At 40.3% G+C, this 20,054-nt stretch overlaps 1 protein-coding gene across 3 annotated transcripts in view; it reads left to right on the top strand.

The window, feature by feature from the left end:
- ipo13b (importin 13b) overlaps nt 1-20,054 on the top strand; it is a 224,448-nt gene that overhangs the window by 142,360 nt on the left and 62,034 nt on the right. For 2 of the 3 annotated variants that reach the window (XM_070886848.1, XM_070886847.1), the window contains 2 exons: nt 17,651-17,794; nt 17,964-18,044. In XM_070886848.1, the coding sequence (XP_070742949.1) occupies nt 17,651-17,794; nt 17,964-18,044 (225 nt within the window). The remainder of the gene's footprint in view (nt 1-17,650; nt 17,795-17,963; nt 18,045-20,054) is intronic. The other variant, XM_070886849.1, reaches the window with a different exon arrangement.

Below are 20,054 nucleotides of genomic sequence, written 5' to 3'. Positions count from 1 at the left end.
CCAATATTGCTTTCAAACATTCGTTATGCTCCTCCTACAGCTGGTCCTCCACTCAGTTGTCTCTCTTACAGACTCCATTCCAGATATGTATCATCCATGAGGTTTTAACATTCAAGCCCTAAGAGCACATGAACTCCTTTCTCCAATTCATGATCCTTGCCTTCAGGTCCTTGATTAGCAAGCAATAGCCTGGTCTGAACACCTCAGTTTTGCCCACTAGAATTGTATCATAGCTACAGAACAAAATGGGAAGTAAAATGAGAGCAGTCATTTGTATGCATTGAGACCCTGATCTAAATATATTTATAAACTTTACAACCTCAAAGTCTTTGTTGAAGATCCTAAAAATATTTTCTACTTAACTTAAAATTGTTTGCTGCCACTCCAGCCTAAAACTGAACTGTTACTCCCACCTAAATTGCTACCGCTTAAAGTTTAAAAAAAATATACACAGTACCTTAAATAGATGCATTTATATTACTCCTTATGTCTCTCAAACATTTCACATTTTATATGCAGTAAATTAATTTAAATTGCGGTGATTGTTGTGTAGACAAATGCAACAGCCATTTTGCGGCCAACGAGATCTCTCAAGTAGCAAGTGAGATTAATGACCAGTTAACCCATTTTATGGTGATGGTGGTTTAACAAGGCATTTTGATCAGGATATTGGGAACATTTTCTGTTTTTCTTAAATAGTGCCATGTAATCTTTAACATCCACTGAAATAGGCAAATGAGAACTCGGTTTAACGTCTCTTTCAAATAATGACAATGTAGCACTCCTTCAATACTGGATTGAAACGTCATCCTAGATTATCCGCTCAAGACTAGGAGTGAAACTGAAAGCTATAGCCTCTAATTCAACAGAAAATGCTGCAGATACTTAGCAGACCATGCAGCATCTGTGGAGAACAGACACATGAATGTCAGCTAATGAGTGCCTCCAGCATTTTCTGTGACTTTTTACCAGATTTCTAGCATCTGCAATTTTTCTGCTAGTAGTGCACACTGGATTTGGATTCTATGCAGAACAAAATCCTTCCCACCATGCACCACTTCACAACTGACACACTAGTATTCTATATTAGGGAATCTCCATTTTGTATGTTGTTACTGATGTCGTAACATGACATATGCATGAAGCTTGATAGAAAAATTACTTGCATTTTACTTGCATCAGTCAGCTTGATGTCGTTCTTGCATCAACATATCTTAAAAGCATTGAATAGTTGATGTTAATTTATTCCAGTAAAATCTTGCTATACCCAACCTGTTTTGTGCTGGGGACTTTGCTGTGTTGTCAGTATTGCATGTGAAAACATCACACTGTTGGAGTATTTTGTCATATACATGGGTGCTTTCAGTATTCCAGAAGATGCTTCTGTCAGCTTGCTTCATGACAGCTTAGTGGGCTTCTTTTTATAAAAAAATAACAATAATCGCAAGTTTAAATTATGTTTGCCTGACTAATATAGAATTCATTTGCATATGTGAACTTCTAAATTCTCGTTTTAAGTTCTATTGCAGCCTTCCTGTAACTGCTGTAGTTGAAATTCAGATTTCTTTTTGGTATGCTGGCACATGAAAAATAAAGCCTTAAAGGTAGAATGAAAGCAACACAAGATTAGTAGCTTTCTTTAGGGTGCAATTACGCTATGGTCGTAGCATCTGTGCAAAGCAGTTTCACATAGCACCAATGCTAAAGCTATAGTGTCAATCCTGGAGATAGGAGTCTTGCTCTGCTTTGCTCTGCCATTGGGTTGAGTCCTAGCTCTGAAACAACACTATAAAATCACTTTGCTTCAATGCTACAATTGTAGAGTAACTTTACCCTTAGAATGGCAGTCACTACTTTTTGTTCTAATTTTTTGGAGTTCCTGTTGAGCTGGCAAGGGTTAAACTTGTAAATTCAGAATTCAAGCTTTTTTAAAAAAAACTCATTGCCTTGCATTGTTTCTAAGACACTTTTATTAATTAAAGGCAAAAACCTGAATGTGAGCATCTTTAATCTTAAGTATGTTCAAAATAATTTTTAAGCAGTAACTAGGGCCACCGTTTTCTGATGTCTGAATGCATTTAACTCCGTTTCTTTTGATTTTTTTTTACTGAGATCTTGAGCATCATCATGTTTCACAATTCTGTCCATTTACAATTAGCTGCAGTAATTTATGGTGATTGAGTAAGTTGAATTCTGTTTTTGTTGCATGTTTTGGTAATTATTCCACAATTCTACTTTTTTTCCATTAAAACTGCAAATCGGGGGGCCTTGATCATAACCTTTAGAACCTGTCATTGCTGTATAATCTCATCAATTTCAGAAGTGGGTTTGGTCTGATGCAGTCCTGCTAGTTATCATCTGTTGTCTCTGATACAATAACAGGCTACAAAAATGGAAAGGTAAGGACAGTAAATGCATCTTCAGATTATCTTTTAACATTGTTCATAAAATGTTTTATTCTTAAATGCTCATTTGGAAAGTTATTTTTATTCATTGCAAAATGAAATATAATCTGTTTTGTAAGATCAATCCTACCCATGACCAGAGTACTTAAACTGTAACATTCAAATTTGATTAACTGTTTTCTGTTGCATACTTGCAACAGGAATATAATTTTTTTTGTAATGTGAAACAACCTGTGTTTGGCAGTTTTGCCTCTCATTACACCAAAGTGGGTGATTAACGTGGAAAATTGTATGCTTGTGATATAAAGCAACTTCTATTGCTGAGTTTGATCTTAGTGATTGATGGTAATAAATTAGTGAAACCTTTTAGTATTGAGGGATGATATTAGCTAGAATTACCTCTTCCATCTAACACGGTAGCGCTTGAGGGAATGTTAGACAGGTTATCCAGCACAATCTATATATTAATCAATTTGTGACATTTTGTGGAAGAAAATAAGTTATGCACCAGAGATTAACAACAACTTGCTGCTCTTGGTATAACAGCTTTAATATAGGAACGATACCAAGGGGAGAGGAAAACTGGATAACGAAACTGGACCTGAGCCATTGTGGGAGAGTTGGGAAAGGTGACTGGAAGCTTGGTTGAAAAGATGAGTTTTGAAAATGTTTTTCAATTTAGGGAGGGAATTTGAGAGAGTTGAATTGAGGTGGCTAGAAATGTGAAGGGAGGGTGATGTTACAAATGGCTTGATTTGGAGGATTGACAGACGCAGGCGGGAATTTAAAGCTAGAGGAGATTACAGAAAGGGGGTGGGAGACAAGGCCATGAAGGGACTTGAGGGTAAGGATTGTAGGTTTAATGCATTGTGATAAGGGGAGTTAATATAGCTCAGTGAGAACACTGGAAAAATTCAGTCTCGAAGTTACAAAAGCATGGATAAGGGTTGTGGGTGTGAGGTAGGATTGATGATGTTTGATAGGGTAGAAACAAGCAGGTTTGGTGATTGATTAGGACGTGAAGTTTGAAACTCAGCTCTGGGTCGAAGTGGTTGGCAAGGTTTTGTATGTATTTGTTCATTCTGAGTAAGTGGACAGGAGGGGAGGGAGAATGAGGGCTGGGAGCAACTTATGGTGGGAGCTGACAATGATGATCTTTACCCACAGTTCAATTAGAAGAAATGTTGGCACATCCATGAATTTATGTCATAAGGCAGTCTGAGAGAACATTGATGTTCCTGGGATGAGGGAATTGGTGAAGAAGTAGATGTTGATATATTCTCTCTGACAACTTTTCTCTGGGCTACAGGGTTCCTTTGTACTATGATTATTAGGAGATAGTTAACACCCAAGTATGCTTTACAAATTTTTTATATTGCCTAAATTCTTCATTTTCTAACATTGCTGCTTTTCAGTAAGAATTTCTGTGCCAGTCAAATGAGAATTTTAATGGGTCTGTTTAATGCAGCATTAGTGAAACATTTGCCGTTACTGTTTACCATTGGTGCTGTTCAGAGGTCTGTCTTGTTCTCGGGTGGTTTTTGGGTAGGTAAATTAACTTGAGTCTGTCAAAATAAAATATGTAGCATGGTTCATCCATGCATCACCATTTACCTAGCAGTTTGATAGCCTGTTGATTGGCAATCCTGTGTTTTATATTGAGTTTTGTAATATTTGTGGAGGGATTTTGTCTCATTGGGGCAATGAATTTGCTAACACAGAAATTTTAAAAAGTCTATTTTTGAATAGTGGTCGTACGAAATTTGGCATAAGAGGTTTAGCAGCTTTGGAAGTGGATAAATCCTCAGGCCCGGATGAAATGTATCCTAGGTTGTTAGAGAAGCAAAAGAGGAAATAGCAGAGGCTCTTGCCCTCATTTTCCAATCCTCTCTGGCTACAGGTGTGGTGCTGGAGGACTGCTAACGTGGTTCCTTTGTTTAAAAAGGGAGAAAGGGATAGACCAAGTAATTACAGGCCAGTCAGCCTAACTTTGGTGGTGGGAAAATTATTGGAAAAAATTCTGAGGGATAAATCTTTATTTAGAAAGACATGGGTTAATCAAGGACAGTCAGCATAGATTTGCTAAGGGAAAGTCGTGTCTGACTAACTTGATTGCATTTTTAGAGGAAGTGTCAGTGAGGGTAGTGCGTTTGATGTAGTCTATATAGATTTTAGCAAGGCTTTTGATAAGGTCCCACATGGCAGACTGGTCACGAAAGTAAAAGCCCATGGGATCCAGGGCAAAGTGGCAAGTTGGATCCAAAATTGGTTGAGGCAGGAAGCAAAGGGTAATGGTTGATGGGTGCTTTTGTGACTGGAAAGCGGTTTCCAGTGGGGTTCTGCAGGGACTACGTCCCTTGCTTTTTGTGGTATATAGTAATGATTTAGACTTGAATGTATCAGGTATGATTAAGAAGTTAACCAGCGAGCAGTAGTCTTTTGTTGCATTAATTTGAGATGGATTTAAACCAATGAAGCACAAGGCGGCTGTGTTCAGTCCATGGCATCCCCTTTTGAAGGGTGGTGTTACTGTTTTGAAAAGGGCCATCAAAATACCTTTTTTCATTATTAAAGAGAAGGGAGGGAAGATTAAGATATAAATAAAACAAACAATAAAAAATGTTAGTGATGATCTCTAGAAGCTGCATCCGGGATCTGGCATTCCCATTTGTGAAGCTATAACTCACATTATAGTATTTTACCTTTACCTTTCGCTGCACAAAAAAGAATATGCAAATACATAAAATGAAAAATGATTAAACAGTAATGTTTAATCAAAGGAAACTGTTTTAACATAAAATTGATATCAGTTGCATGTTCTGAACCAAATATAATTATAATTTACTCAAGTTAAAGTTACATTTATGCAAAAATTACTCCATAAACTTGCAGGGATTAGTTTGAAGTGAAATCTATGAAAGTTAGTGTTTTTCAGATTGTTTCATTTAACCAAAGGCTGCAGTAGTGTCAATTCCTAATGTGGATCCTGGATTCAGTCTCCTTTTTTCCAATCACATCCCAACGGCCCAGAACTCCCGGTCGGCTGCTTCCCATGAATGATCGAGGAGAAAAGTTTTTTAACACAATGCACACCTACCTGTTCCTGCTGAGCCCACGTGAGTTCGCGGTCCTGAGGCCTCCACTGACTGTGCGGCTGGACGTGCGCAGGGCTGGAACTGCAGTCACATGGCTCTGGGCAGCCAATCCAGGTAAAGTATGTTCTCGTTCATAATAATGGGAACTCCGTAAGCTAAGCTGGTGTTCCCATTATTATGAATGGGAAACACTTTTTTTTCCCCGCCCCCAATGCACAAAACTCTAATTAAAAAAAATAGGAAAAAAAAACACATTTTTATTAATTTAAATTACTTATTTATGTATTATTAAAAATATATCTTTCTGATTTTTTTTAAAAACTTTTTAAAATTATGGTTTTTAAATTCTGGGAGGCCATTGTTTTCTTCCTGACAAAGTAGTAATACTAGTGGCCCAACATTGGCCATGACTTGCATCAATTTTTTTGGAGTAAGTTTTTTCTGGCGTAAGTTAGAAAATGCCATTTTCCTCCCAAAATGTGCTCCAGAGTAAGTCAGTTTGGTACGATTTTTTTTAGGTATTTTTTTTTTCAAAAGGGAGCGTTCCCAGACACTTACGCTAGTTTTGGCCATTTATGCCACTTTGGCCAGCAAAAACTTACTCCAAATCCACTTAGGTCAGCGTATGTGGCGAGCTCTGAAAAACCTTGCGGGCAGTTAAGAAAAAGCAGCGCACATTCGGCAGAGATAGGGGAGGGAAGGGAACTGGATAGGACCTCAACAACCAAGCAGCAAACATTAAGGAAAAGCTCAAACCAATAAACAACAATAAAAAAAGAAGTACCTTATCTTTAAAGTCTGCCCGGGAACGGCAGCGGGCCGGCCTGTGTGTGAGGCCATTTGGCCTGAGATAGGGGAGGGAAGACGTACCGGAGAAGTGCGAGCTTGTGGACCGGAGAAGTTGCAGCTGCTGGATCTGCGCGTTTCATCGGTGGGGGCAGTGGGGGGAGCCCACCGGGCGACCAGAGAAGCTGCTGGATCTACGCTTTTCAGCGGTGGGGCAGGGGGGGGAGCCCACCGGGCGACCAGAGAAGCTGCTGGATCTACGCTTTTCAGCGGGAGTGTGGGGGGGGGGAGCCCACCGAGTGCCCGGGGAAGCTGCTGGATCTGCGCGTTTCATCCGGGGTGTGGGGGGTGGGGGGCCCGCCGAGCGACCGGGGAAGCTGCTGGATCTACGCGTTTCATCGGGGGTGGCGATGCTCTTTAAAAATGGCAGAGTGCCAAGTTTTTTCTCTCTACTGCGCATGCGCGCACATCGGGGCCGGCACCACTGCGTATGTGCGAAGGTGCAGGCACTGTTTTCGGTGCAGATGTTTGGCTCCGCCCCCCACTTCACCGTCGACGCCACGCCAGGACTCCAGGGACTGTACACAGTGGCCAGGATGGGGCGAGTTTATCCTGCCGCCATTTCCAGCGCGCAAAGTCGGAGCGCTTGAGGTCAGTGCGCCGACAAAACTGCTTGGGGAAAAATCTAGCCCTAGATTTCTATCTTGCATTATCTATTGTGAGAAGTTTTTTTTAAGCTAATTGTTTAGTTTTGCAGCAAATTATTTAACCCCATTACAGGTGCATTTATGACTTTAGGTCCACTTTATTGATTTGAAACCAAACACATATTTTACTTTTGGTTTATTTTGCTGAGATGGGATTCAGACTAGTGTATTACTATACAGTAAATCACTGTCACTACTATTCTTTTGGGGAAGATGTAGGGTTCATCGTCTTTCCAGTAGGGAAGGAAAGTTTGGATAAAGTTTGATTCAAGCTGCTCTTGTATATGTGCTGCTAGCTTGCTCCAGCAAGTGATTGGCAGAGGTGTAGGAATTAAGTGCATGCCCACACATTTTTTTAAATGGAACTATCATCTATTCCTCTCCATCCCTAGAAAAAAAAACAAATCCCTAAAGCTCATTCCTAATTACGAGACACAGTGATGCAGATACAGGCTGATGGGAGCGGTTTAGCAGTGATTGATCGTTTTACCGCTTTAATAAGAGAGCACAGTCAGGTAGAACAGCTTTCTGTTGATCAAGAAAGAAAGATTTCTATTTATGGAGAGTCTTATCATATCTGAGATGCATCTCAAAGTATTTGACATCTTTGCATTTGAAGTTTAGTCACTGTTATGTTGGCAAGATAGCGCAAAAAGCAACGACACAAATGCCTAGTTCATTTTCTTTTTGATGGTATTGGGTAAAGAAGGAATGTTGGCCAGGGCACCAGGAGAACTCCCCTAGTCTTCAAAATATGCCATGGGATCGTTAACATCCTTCAACCTGTATCTGCTGCTCATGGTGCAGTCTCTATACTGGGGAGACCAGATGCAGGTTAGATGACTGCTTTGACAAATGTCTCTCTTCTGTCTTTCAAGTGCAGACAAACCTTGAGCTCTCTGGCTTGCCATTTGACTTCCCCATCCTGCTCCAACTCAGACCTCTCCATCTTTGGTCTTCTACACTGTTCCAATTAAGCTCAACGCTTTGCAGCCTCCAGGTTTAAAATTGACTTTAATAACTTAGGACCTTAACTACACTTTGCCAGCTTATTCTGTTTTCATTTCAGACCTACCTTACACCACACCTAGTCATACGTGTTCTCAGTGTCTCATAAATGTTTTTAATTTATTTTATTAAGCGACTGCCTATCAATTGATATCACTTCAGCATTTAACTATCTCCTGTGTTCCTTTTAAGCACCTTGCAAGTCAGTTTTAGTAAGTGTTTATCCCCTTCTTTGATTTATTCATTTTTAAACTTTTATCTTTACTTTTTTCCCTTGTGCTAATGATGGATTACACTTGAAACACAAACACTTAAGCTCTGTTCTTCCAGGTATTGGTAAATGAGTGGTTCAAACCAAAGATTATGTTCCTTATGTAGCATTCTACAAGGAGTCACTCAGTTGATTTATTAATACAGTATAAATTGCTTGTATTAATCATTTATTATACCTTCACTCTCTATTTACTTCTGTTTATACCATTTGTATCCCCCTTCCATCTCATTGTATCCAAGATCCCTAGTTTGTTCCTTTGTTAATCTTGTTGCTGCTCCTAGTAGATGCAGTGTACGTTTACTTCAGGAATACAAGGAACCGCATGGGAAATTTAGATAAGATCAAGGAGTATGGAATTTGAGGAAGGATAGCAAACTGGGTTAAGGATTAGATAAAAGGAAGAAAAGAGAGAATAGGAGTTAAAGTCAGTTTTTCCAGAGTGGTTAGAAATGACTGGTGTTTCAGTTCTGGGGGCATTTTTGTTCACTGTGTATATCAATGATTTGGATAGAGGGAGTCATATCTAAATTTGCAATGATACCAAAATAGGAAGTATAGTTAATTCTTTAGAAGACCAAAGGAAACGACAAAGGCATTTTAATCAGATGGATGCTTGAGTTTTAAAACTGGCAGATGAGATTCAGTGTCAGTAAGTGTAAAATGATGCGTTTTTTTTTAAAAAAGTGCAGTAATTATACTTGATGGAAGTTGGTTCGGTGCTTTGGAAGAGCAAAGTGTCTTGGGGAGTACAGGTTCACAGAGCATTAGAGGCAGTACCCGTTAATGAGACTGTAAAAAGCTAATAGAATTCTAGATTTTGCCTCCAGTGGTATAGAATATAAAAAACAAAAGTTAAGGTGGGCCTATATAAAATCTTACGATTTCAGTTAGAGTACTGTATGTAGTATTGGACTCTATATTATAGAAAGTATATTGAGGCTTTAGAGAGGGTGTGACAAATTCACTTGGATGCCTGATTGTGGGGGAGGGGGGAAGACTTGAAAATTGGATCGTCCCATAATGTAGCACGAAGCACCACCGTACAAAATTAAATGTAAGTGATTTACAACTGAGGGTGGAGAAGTTTCTTCACATAAGGTTGTGAGGCTGTGGAATTCACTTCCAGAGTTGGTGGTTGAGGTCGGAACTCTGTCCACAGTCAAGATTAGATTGGATAGGTGGATGAAGGAAAAGGGTTGAAGGGTTATGGAAACTGGATGGGTAAATATAATTAGAACTGTTTGCTGACATGGACAAGTTGGGCCAAATAGACTGTTTCCATGTTGTTTATCTTTGTAATCAACTATTAATGTCCTCACTATAAGGGGACTAAATACACTAGTAACAGAAGCAAGAAAAGTAACTGCAATTGCGACTAGCAATATTGCTTTACATTACAAACACTGCATATGAAATTTATGACAAGTTTGCCATCAATTTAAATCTTAACAGGTTTCTTATAAATGGTAAGAAAATAACTTTCTCAAACTTTTTCATATTACTATTATATGTATAAGATTGTATTTGACACAATGGTATACTTCAGGGTTTAGATGCTAGTGCAGCTCATGATGTCATTTAAAACGAAGTGTTAAAACTTTGCACCAAACTCCTAACTGGATTCTATATAACCTCCTGGAGAGTGATCACATCAGTTTATGTCTGAGCATAATTTAAATTCTAATTAATACTGTTTCCTTTACTTCATGCCTAAATTTGTTGAATTTTGGAAAATCAGCACTCATAGTGATTTTTCTAAATTAATGTAATGTAATGAAGGAATGTTTGTGTAATCTATTAAAATTCAGACTGAATTAAAATCAGATTAAATTTCACCTGTTCGGATGCTCCTCATGCATTAAATATGATGTATAATCTCTGATAAGGGAAAAGAAAGATAATGGCCGAAGCTGCAGTGCAGGTTCCATGCTGTTCAGAAGACAGTTTGTTAAAAGCTAACTATAGCCTTGTGCTGAAAGTGTAATTACCAGTTACTGTACATCTTCATTCTTGGTATTTTCACTGTTATTTAAAGTCTTCCCTTTATTTGTTGCCAGCTCTTGCTTTTAATAATGCTAATTGATTGCTTCCTTTGATGAGTCTTCATTAACTGTACAGAAGAACTTCAGTTTGAAGACTGCACTTGTCAGAGTTGCCTCGTAATTTAATGGCAATAACTAGCAGGATATAGATTTACAAAGCCAAAAACTTGTCACTATGATGAGGGTTTTATTTATGGGTGCGTTATACGTGTGACTTTTCTTTTTGCAGAAGGCTGACAAACTTCTGATTTTCCTACAGTTAACGGGTAAGTCCTTTTGAGAGCAGAGGTGGCTAAGACAATTGATCTTTTTTTTTTTAAGTGCCAACCTTTAAACTGTTCAAAAAAGCTATTTATGATCTTGGCTCTTAAATATTAAATCACTAGTTCTTTCAGGAATTGGCAAATTTAAACTGATGTATAATTTTGAAATTAATGCACTTCTATTATTATTACATGTATAAGAATGCATTATATATTGTTCATTGTTCTAAACATAACAATTTCCATATTTAGCTCAAAAAGTACATATACATTGAAGGAGTCACATTGAATTCAAAGTTGCAATTTCTGCTATCTTGAGCGTCACTTTCAGCTCTTGCATTCAGTTTGACATCATGCTTTCAAAACATTATGGGTGGCCCATTTTTTTAGCATAGGGTTTGTGAGCTAAGTTGAATTAACTTGGCGAAACCCCATTTTGCAGCTATACTTTGTTTTGGATTCCATCCATAGCTCCTATAAAATGTTTTTGCTCCATGCTGCTTACTTTCTGTAGCTCAAAACACAGCAACAAAGTTGAAGGATATGATTTTATCAAAGAGGGAGAAGATTTTGAACTTCTGTACCTTCGAAATTGATTTGGGAATAGTGGGTGACATCTGGCTCCGAGCAATTGAGTTGGTATGGGCTAGTGTCTGATCCTTGGCAGTCACATTGGATGTAAGGGTAGTTCAGTAATCCTCAAGTTTGTATCCAGGGAATACATTAATGTAGCTTGGTGATGTAGGCAGGTTCGTAAGCTGATTTTATGTTAATTCGGTTTTGCAAATACCTGAAGTCAGGGATTGTGAAATACAAAAAGCAAAACAAGTTTGAATACTATTATAGCTAGGAGAGCTAGCTAGGAGATGTAATTCACATGACTGACAGTTTTCTGTTAAATTAACAATTTGGTGAATCTCCCAAATAAACTGCCAGGAGTTTGCACAGTTGTTGGCTCTCACAAAGGAATCTGACTAGAGAGAATTGTTTTCGGCCCTTGCCCCCCTCCCACCCCCCCCCCCCCCCCCAGAAATGTAATCTTATTAAAGTTCTTATTTTTGTAATAAATATATATCAATATAATTATATTAAAACCATGCATTTTTCTAGACTTCCTGTCAACCTTTTCCATTATCAACTTTTAGGGTCACATTTGTCCACATGTGCCAGCCTGTAATTTGACCTCCTACCAGTGTTGTAGCACCTCAGTTTTGCATCACCCACCTCTTAGACCCAGCGCTTAAGCTATAGTGGTGACTGAATTATGTCTGTGCGCCTAACTGCAATTGTCCCATGCCCTCTAACCATGCTTCACCTGAAAATTATGCGTGGTCTTGACTCACTCATGTGTAATGCATCAAGGAGCATGGAGGAGTCTGGCTCCAACATTGCACGGGTTTTTTCGCAGAGCTTGAAGCCTATGATTTCCAGGATGGAAACTATGTGGACCCAGCCATGATGCTGGGTGTGATGGGTGATCGCGCAGTTTCCATAGCAGCACAGGCGAAAGTGACCCAACAGTGCTACAGTGAGAGCGCGGTTTGCTCGTCTGCAGTCTCAGCTTGCTGCCATACAAGCTTAGACTGTTGCCATCGTCGTGGCGTTTACGAGTGTCGAAAGGGGCTTGACGGGTATCTCAGCACTCCAGTCATCTGTCCCCCAACAGATGGTTAGGAATGCTGAGGGCGCCGCCCCAGGGGAGTGACAGTGGCGTTGTGGAGCAAAAACCTTGTGTTTTCTCTCAGAGTAGCATTCCTACTCCCACCACTGCCACTCCACCAGTGTCCTTGTTGCTGCCCGTCATCCAGCCAGCCCATACTGCTGCTGCTCATGCCGAAGTGGTGCAGTCTACAACCGGGCCTTCTAGGTCCAGAGCTACTCAAGGTCGTCCAACAAGGCCGTCTGTAGTCTCCCCCACAGAAACTCAGCAACCTTCCACCAGCCATGCTGCAGCCACTGAAGGAGCACTTTGTAGGAGCACTAGAATAGGAAGGGCATATGAAAGACACTAAGGGAATGCACAAGGGTGATTATTTGACTTTTGTTCTTTTGATTTGAATTTGATGAATTTATGTTATGTTTGGAGTGTGTGTTTTGTGGTGGCTCTCATTTTCAGCTCCAGGAGGACGCTGTGATGTTCCGTGACAGAGGGATGGTATGATGAGGAAGTGGTGGGCAATGGGGTTCTGGGGTTTCATTCGCTGGAACCAGACTCTGATGAGGCCTTCACGGCAGCCCATCCAGAACGGGGATGTGCTACCTTCCACCTCCCCCCATCTTCCTCATCTTCTTATTCCTCTTCCTTCTCTGCCTGAAGTGGTCACCGAACCAGTGGTAGCAAGGGCTGCATGGTTATGATGGCCAAGTTGAGGCATGCAGCAGACCACCACGAAATGGGATACACACTTCGGCGTGTACTATAGAGGGCTCCACCCAAGCGGTGAAGGCAGTGGAACCATTGCTTTGAGCACTCCGAAGGTCTGCTCGATGACGTTCCTCGTGACAGCATGGCTGTTATTATATGATTACTGACCACAAGTGGTGGGGTTGCCGAGGGAGTCATCAGCCAGATGCAGAGCCCTTGTCTCCAAGCAACCACCCTCAGGTTTGACGTGGTGACTGGAAAATTACTGACACATCAGACTGATGCAGGATGAAGGCATTGTGACTGCTGCCAGGATAGTAGGCATTCATCATGATGATGCGCTGGACATGGTCGTACAACAACTGCACATTAAGTGAGTGGTAGCCTTTGCGGTTACGGAACATCTCAGGATTGGTATACGGCGCCCGCAAAGCCACGTGTGCAGTCAATGGCACCCTGCACCGTGGGGGATGCTCGCTATCCTGCCAAAGCCACATGTGCACTTGTCCTACTTCTCTCTGTTCAGAGAGAAGACCAAGAAGTCCCATCTCATGGAGTACAGATGCAGCGATGGCAAACTGCGAGATGTTAGCTATGTCTCCTGCTGCAGACTAGAAGGATCCAGTGGCAAAAATATTGAATGCCACGGTGACCTTGAAGGCCACCGTGAGAGCCATTGTCACCCTGCTCTGAAGCTGCAGGTCTGGTTGTAGGAGGTGGCAGAGTTCTGACCACCTCCTTGGTGAAGCGGAGCCTCCTAATACACTGCTCCTGGCTTAAGTGCAGGAAGGAAAATTGCTCTCAGAAGACCCTAGGTGGATAAGGTCACCTGCTGAGAGCCTTTCTGCCCCTCCTCCTCCCTCTGCGAGCATCTTATCCTCTTAACATAAGAAATTGGAGCAGGAGTAGGACATTTGGCCCCTTGAGCCTGCTCCACCATTTAATAAGATCTGATCATGGACTCAGCTCCACTTCCCTGCCTGCTCCCCATAACCCTTTCTTCCCTATCACTCAAAAATCTGTCTATCTCCGCCTTAAATATATTCAATGACCCAGCATCCACAGCTCTCTGGGGCAGAGAATTCCACAGATTTACCACCCTCCAAGAAGAAATTCCTCCTCATCTCAGTTTTAAATGGGCGGCCCCTTATTCTGAAACAGTGCCCCCCCTAGTTTTAGTTTCCCCTATGAGTGGAAATATCCTCTTTGCATCCACCTTGTCGAGCCCCCTCAATATCTTATGTTTCATTCTTCTGAACTCCAATGAGTATAGGCCCAACCGACTCAACCTATCTTAAGTCAACCCTCTCATCTCCGGAATCAACCTAGTGAACCTTCTCTGAACTGCCTCCCATGCAAGAATATTCTTCCTTAAATACGGAGACCAAAACTGTACGCAGTACTCTAGGTGTGGCCTCACCAATACCCTGTAAAGTTGTAGCAGGACTTCTCTGCGTTTATACTCCATCCCCCTTGCAATAAAAACCAATGTTCCATTTGCCTTCCTGATTACTTGTTGTACCTGCATACTCAATTTTCGTGCTTCGTGCACAAGGACCCCCAGGTCCCTCTGTACTGCAGCACTTTGCAATTTTTCTCCATTTAAATTATAATTTGCTTTTTTATTATTTCTGCCAAAGTGGATAACCTCACATTTTCCCACATTATACTTCATCTGCCAAATTTTTGCCCACTCACTTAGCCTGTTTATATCCCTTTACAGATTTATTGTATCCTCCACACAATTTGCTCTCCCACCCATTTTTGTATTTTCAGCAAACTTGGCTACATTACACTCTGTCCCTTCATCCAAGTCATTAATATATATTGTAAATATCTATATTAGATATTTGAACCCCCAGCACTGATCCCTGCGGCACCCCACTAGTTGCTGTTTGCCAACCAGAAAATATCCCATTCATCCTGACTCTCTGTTTTCTGTTCGTTAGCCAATCCTCTATCCATGCTAATATATTGCCCCCAACCCCATGAACTTTTATCTTGTGCAGTAAGCTTTTATGTGGCACTCTTCTTCGCTGCCTCACTCCATCTCTGTCATACGGGAGGGTGAGTATAAGTAGAGGTCCCATGATTGTGCAAGTGGTGTGAGCATTAGCCTTTAAATGAGAATGAAGTCGTTCTCCACTTGCACCAACAATCCCTGTCACCTCAGCAACTTAAATAATTTTAAAAACTCACTGTTGCACAAACTTAGACAGAGCCAGTACATAGAAAAAGCAAGTCAGCTGCAAGTCGTTGATGATTCCTTTAAATAGCCCTGCTGGGGGCTCCTTCCAGGCTGCTGAACGCTGGGTAGGAGATTAGGAGCAGCTGCATCCAAAATGGCAGATAATGTGTCAGATCAGCGTTGCACACTCATTGACATCACTATCTACCTCATCAAATATGTGAAGTGAGCAGCGTTACCGACCTCTCAAATGGTGGGCGCCGCAAGACCCACTGGATTTCGTGGCCATACTATTCCCTCTGACTAACATGGGTAAGACCATGGAAGACTCACAAGTATTTTTTAAATGTTCTCGCCATTTATCTTCCCTCCTTTCCTGAATGTATTGAGTCCTTGCTGTGTTAATGCTCCACAGGTACCAGGTGCTAAACAACTGTCATCTGGGTGGCCAATATTCATGTCTGAGCCATGATGTGTGTTGGTTTAACCAAGTTATAGCCATGCTTGATCCTGTCCACACTGACGTACTTCCTGTCGAGGCGTGCTGAATATCGATTTGGAAATGGGAACCCTGGATCATTTACTTCTCCCCACCCTATACCAAGCTCAGGGGTGCGGAGTCCAATTGTGACACCTACAAGTCGCCCTTGCTGAAATCAGCTATCTTAGCATATTAAATAAATTTTACAGAAATGGTAGAGGGAAAGTATTAATGACACATGTAGAGCTATTTGGATTAACAGTGTACATATATTCATGTTTTTAAAAAAAAATGTTGATTTATACTTTAAATGGCTACTTAAAATAAATATATTCAACTCAACTTATCAGAGGGACTGGATTTTTCTTAAAGAAAAGCATCTGGGTAGCAAATTGTAGCTGAGGTAGGATTTGAAGTAATAGCCTCTGTGCAAACAATGCAGGTACCTTCTTGGTCACCTCATCTAGCAAATTTGATTGACAGCTGTGCCAGCCATATTCATTATGGCTCGTTTATTTGTACCTAACTATAGATTGAAGTGTACAGCAACTGTTGACAGCTTGAAAGCATCAGGTGAAATTGTAAGCATGTTGTTCAAATGATGTGGCAATCTGTAGGCTTTTAATTCATTCAAGGCTCATTCATAATTTATTGGCAATTTAAAGTTTAACTTGATATTTATTATTAAAAATTGTTAACCTGGATAATTTTGAACAATGTGTGAAACTGAAAATGCTCTCCAAGTGACTGCCTGTGTTAGTGGACAATTTATAGGCTAATTTTTTAAGTGGTAGAGAGAATGGATGTTTATAACAGGGCCATTTTAAGAGTGAGTTGTCAGGATGTTTATTCAGGGTAAATGTGCTTCAGCTGAGGATCACATACCTATATGTGGGTGTATTTTGCCTCTCGTATGAATAAGTAAGTGGATCTCTTTTTAGTAGCAATATGTGTGTGTTGCGGGGAGGAAGAATGCACAGAAATGAATCGCAGCCTGCTACTTCCCAACTCTAATGCACTGTAATGGTTTTCATTTGTACTTTACAAAAATACAAACCTATGCAAATTGAATTAATATCCAGGTAGCCTCTTGTGGTTGGGGAAAATTATGTTGTATGGTAGCCTGGAATGGCAATATTGAACAATGAGATCTTACTAACACTTACCCTGCAGAGTAAACAGGAACTCCATAAGCTTGCACAAAAAAAATGATGACTGGTACTTTTAATGTTAAATTGCCTGACTTGAAAGCTCTCGCATTAAATGTGGGCTGTTTCCATTCTACCTGCATAATCTCTTTTTTCGATAGGGGGGGTTGTTGACCTAAAATGGGTGGCTGCATAACCTCATCTTTGGTTGTGAAGGCCCAAGGAAACTAAAGTAATTTTTTTATTTCCGTCTACTGCACCTAAGATTTTTAATTTAAAACGTAAACCTAATCTTTCAAAATTGAGAAGCTGCTGGGGAAAGGTTCTTTACTTATGTCTATCCTTAAAAAAAAATCACCATCTTTTTTCCTTCACTTCTTTGTCCGTTCTCTTATCTTCTGCCTTTTCAGGGTCATGGACTTTCTTTGTGATTTTCCTCAATTTACATTTATTTTTTCCTATATCTAGTTTTGTTGGCCACTGAGTAGGTATATTTTTTTAATCTTTTTTATAATTAGTTTCAATCTTTTTTCAGTAACTTGTATCCTTGTTGCACTATGTAAATTTGATACTGCTTCTTGAAATTTTTAAGTCTTTTCTTATGTAACTTATGTGATAAAGTATTGCTAATTTTGTTTTATATAAAAGTGATTTATTTCCAGTAAAAGTAATTATTTCAAGTTAACCACTCAGTCATTTTTCTTTGTATTAGATTTATTTATTTATGTACCTACCGTGATAATTATACTCATGTTAATTATTATGAATTGTTATGGCCATTATGAACACACTTAAGTTTTGATGCTGTAAGTATCGATCATTTAAGTTGCTCATAATTCTGTTCTGTTTTCATGCAATTATAGCTTTGTTTTTGACCTTCCCTTGCAGCCAAATCCATCAAATAAACTAGCAATAATACATATTTTGGGTCTGTTGTCCAATTTGTTTACCACATTGGATATCAGTCACCATGACGATGAGCCAGAAGGCACTGAAGCAAAGAAAAAACCCACCTTGCAAGGACCCAACCCTGTAAGTACTAGCAGTGGTACTAACATGGGATTCTCATGACTTGATCTTAGTCTTTTTAGAAATAGTATGCTGTTTATGTAGCCAGGGACATATTTGTGGGGGATTTTCTGTTTTATAAATTCAATTTGAAGTTCGAAAGCAACTATTAAAGGTCATGATTTGTCCACAGGTTGTGGTGGTCCTCCAACAGGTCTTCCAACTCATACATAAAGTGTTGTCTAAATGGCTGAATGATGCTCAGGTTGTTGAGGTAAGGTAGATCATGAAGAAAAGTTGGATTTGATTAAATGTATTTAATTCTGTGACTTGTTAATTTCTTTTTTGACTTAAATTGGTCTTCCTTTTCATATACACAGTGTGGCTTTTTAATTAAAATGATATCAATTGGGGGATTGATTATTGTCTGAATCATGGTCATGTTGCCACATAAAAGGTTACTGCACAAGATAAACGTTCACGGGGTTGGGGGTAATATATTAGCATGGATAGAGGATTGGCTAACCAACAGAAAACAAAGTCGGGATAAATGTTTTGTTTTCGGCTTGGCAATCAGTAACTAGTGGGGTGCCGCAGGGATCAGCGCTGGGACCCCAACTATTTACAATCTATATTAATGACTTGGAAGAAGGAACCAAGTATAACGTAGCCAAGTTTGCTGACCATACAAAGATGGGAGGAAAAGCAATGTGTGAGGAGGACACACAAAATCTGCAAAAGGACATAGACAGGCTAAGTGAGTGGGCATAAATTTGGCAGATGGAGTATAATGTTGGAAAGTGAGGTCATGCACTTTTGGCGGAAAAAAATCAAAGAGCAAGTTATTATTTAAAGGGAGAAAGATTGCAAAGTGCTGCAGTACAACGGGATCTGGAAGTACTTGTGCATGAAACACAAAAGGTTAGTATGCAGGTATAGCAAGTGATCAGGAAGGCCAATGGAATTTTAGCCTTTATTGCAAAGGGGATGGAGTATAAAAGCAGGGAATTCTTGTTACAGTTATACAGGGCGTTGGTGAGGTCACACCTGGAATACTGTGTGTAGTTTTGGTTTCCATATTTACAAAAGGATATACTTGCTTTGAAGGCAATTCAGAGAAGGTTCACTAGGTTGATTCCGGAAATGAGGGGGTTGACTTATGAGGAAAGGTTGAGTAGGTTGGGCCTCTACTCATTGGAATTCAGAAGAATGAGAGGTGATCTTATCGAAACGTGTAAGATTATGAGGGGGCTTGACAAGGTGGAAGGAGAGAGATTGTTTCCACTGATGGGGGAGACTAGAACTAGGGGGCATAATCTTAGAATAAGGGACCGCCCATTTAAAACTGAGATGAGGAGAAATTTATTTTCTCAGAGGCTTGTGGATCTGTGGAATTCGCTGCCTCAGAGCTGTGGAAGCTGGAACATTGAATAAATTTAAGACAGTGATAGACAGTTTCTTAACCAATAAGGGGTTATGGGGAGCGGGCAGGAAAGTGGACCTGAGTCCATGATCGGATCAGCCAAGATCGTATTGAATGGCGGAGCAGGCTCGAGGGGCCGTAAGGCCTACTCCTGATCCTATTTCTTATGTTCTTATATTTGTCACTGGCAATAACAACAGTTTACATTTATATAACGTCTTTTAATGTAGAAAAACATCCAAGTCAATTCAGAGGCATAATCAGAGAAAAATAGATGCCAAGACAAAGGAGATATTAGAAGGGGTAACCAAAAACTTGTTCAAAGAGGTGGGTTTTAAGGAGGAGAGAGAAGTGAAAAGGCAGAAGGGTTTAAGGAGGGAATGCCCGAGCCTGGGTTGTAGAGAGTTGAAGGCATAGCTGGCAATGTTGGGGCGAGGGGGGAAGCAGAGTCAGAGGAATGCATAGTTCGTGGAGTTGTGCTTCTGGAGGAGGTTACAGAGAGGCCATCTTTTTGACCAAGCTTTTGATTCACCCATCCTGATATCTCTTCCTTTGGCTAAACAGTCATTTTTTTCTGATTGCACCTTTGTTAAGTGTGGTGGGATTTTTTTAATGTTAATGGCGCTATATGAATGCAAATTGATTTTCTTTTTGATCCCTCGCATAGTTACTGGGGTAAACTATTCTCCTGTGGGGAAAGGTAGTGTGCTAAGGTGAATCAGTTTCCACAAAAACCGAGATTAAATCCGTGCTAGTCAACATGAACGTCTTTCATGCACCAGCAGTTAGCTAATTATAGAGCAGTTCTGGCAGATATCTAAGCGTAAAGTGTTCAACCAGTCAAGTCAAGGTGTGCAAGGT

This window comes from Pristiophorus japonicus, chromosome 8, assembly GCF_044704955.1.
Source record: "Pristiophorus japonicus isolate sPriJap1 chromosome 8, sPriJap1.hap1, whole genome shotgun sequence".
Lineage (NCBI taxonomy): Eukaryota > Metazoa > Chordata > Chondrichthyes > Pristiophoridae > Pristiophorus > Pristiophorus japonicus.
This window is presented reverse-complemented; position numbering and strand designations above follow the sequence as displayed.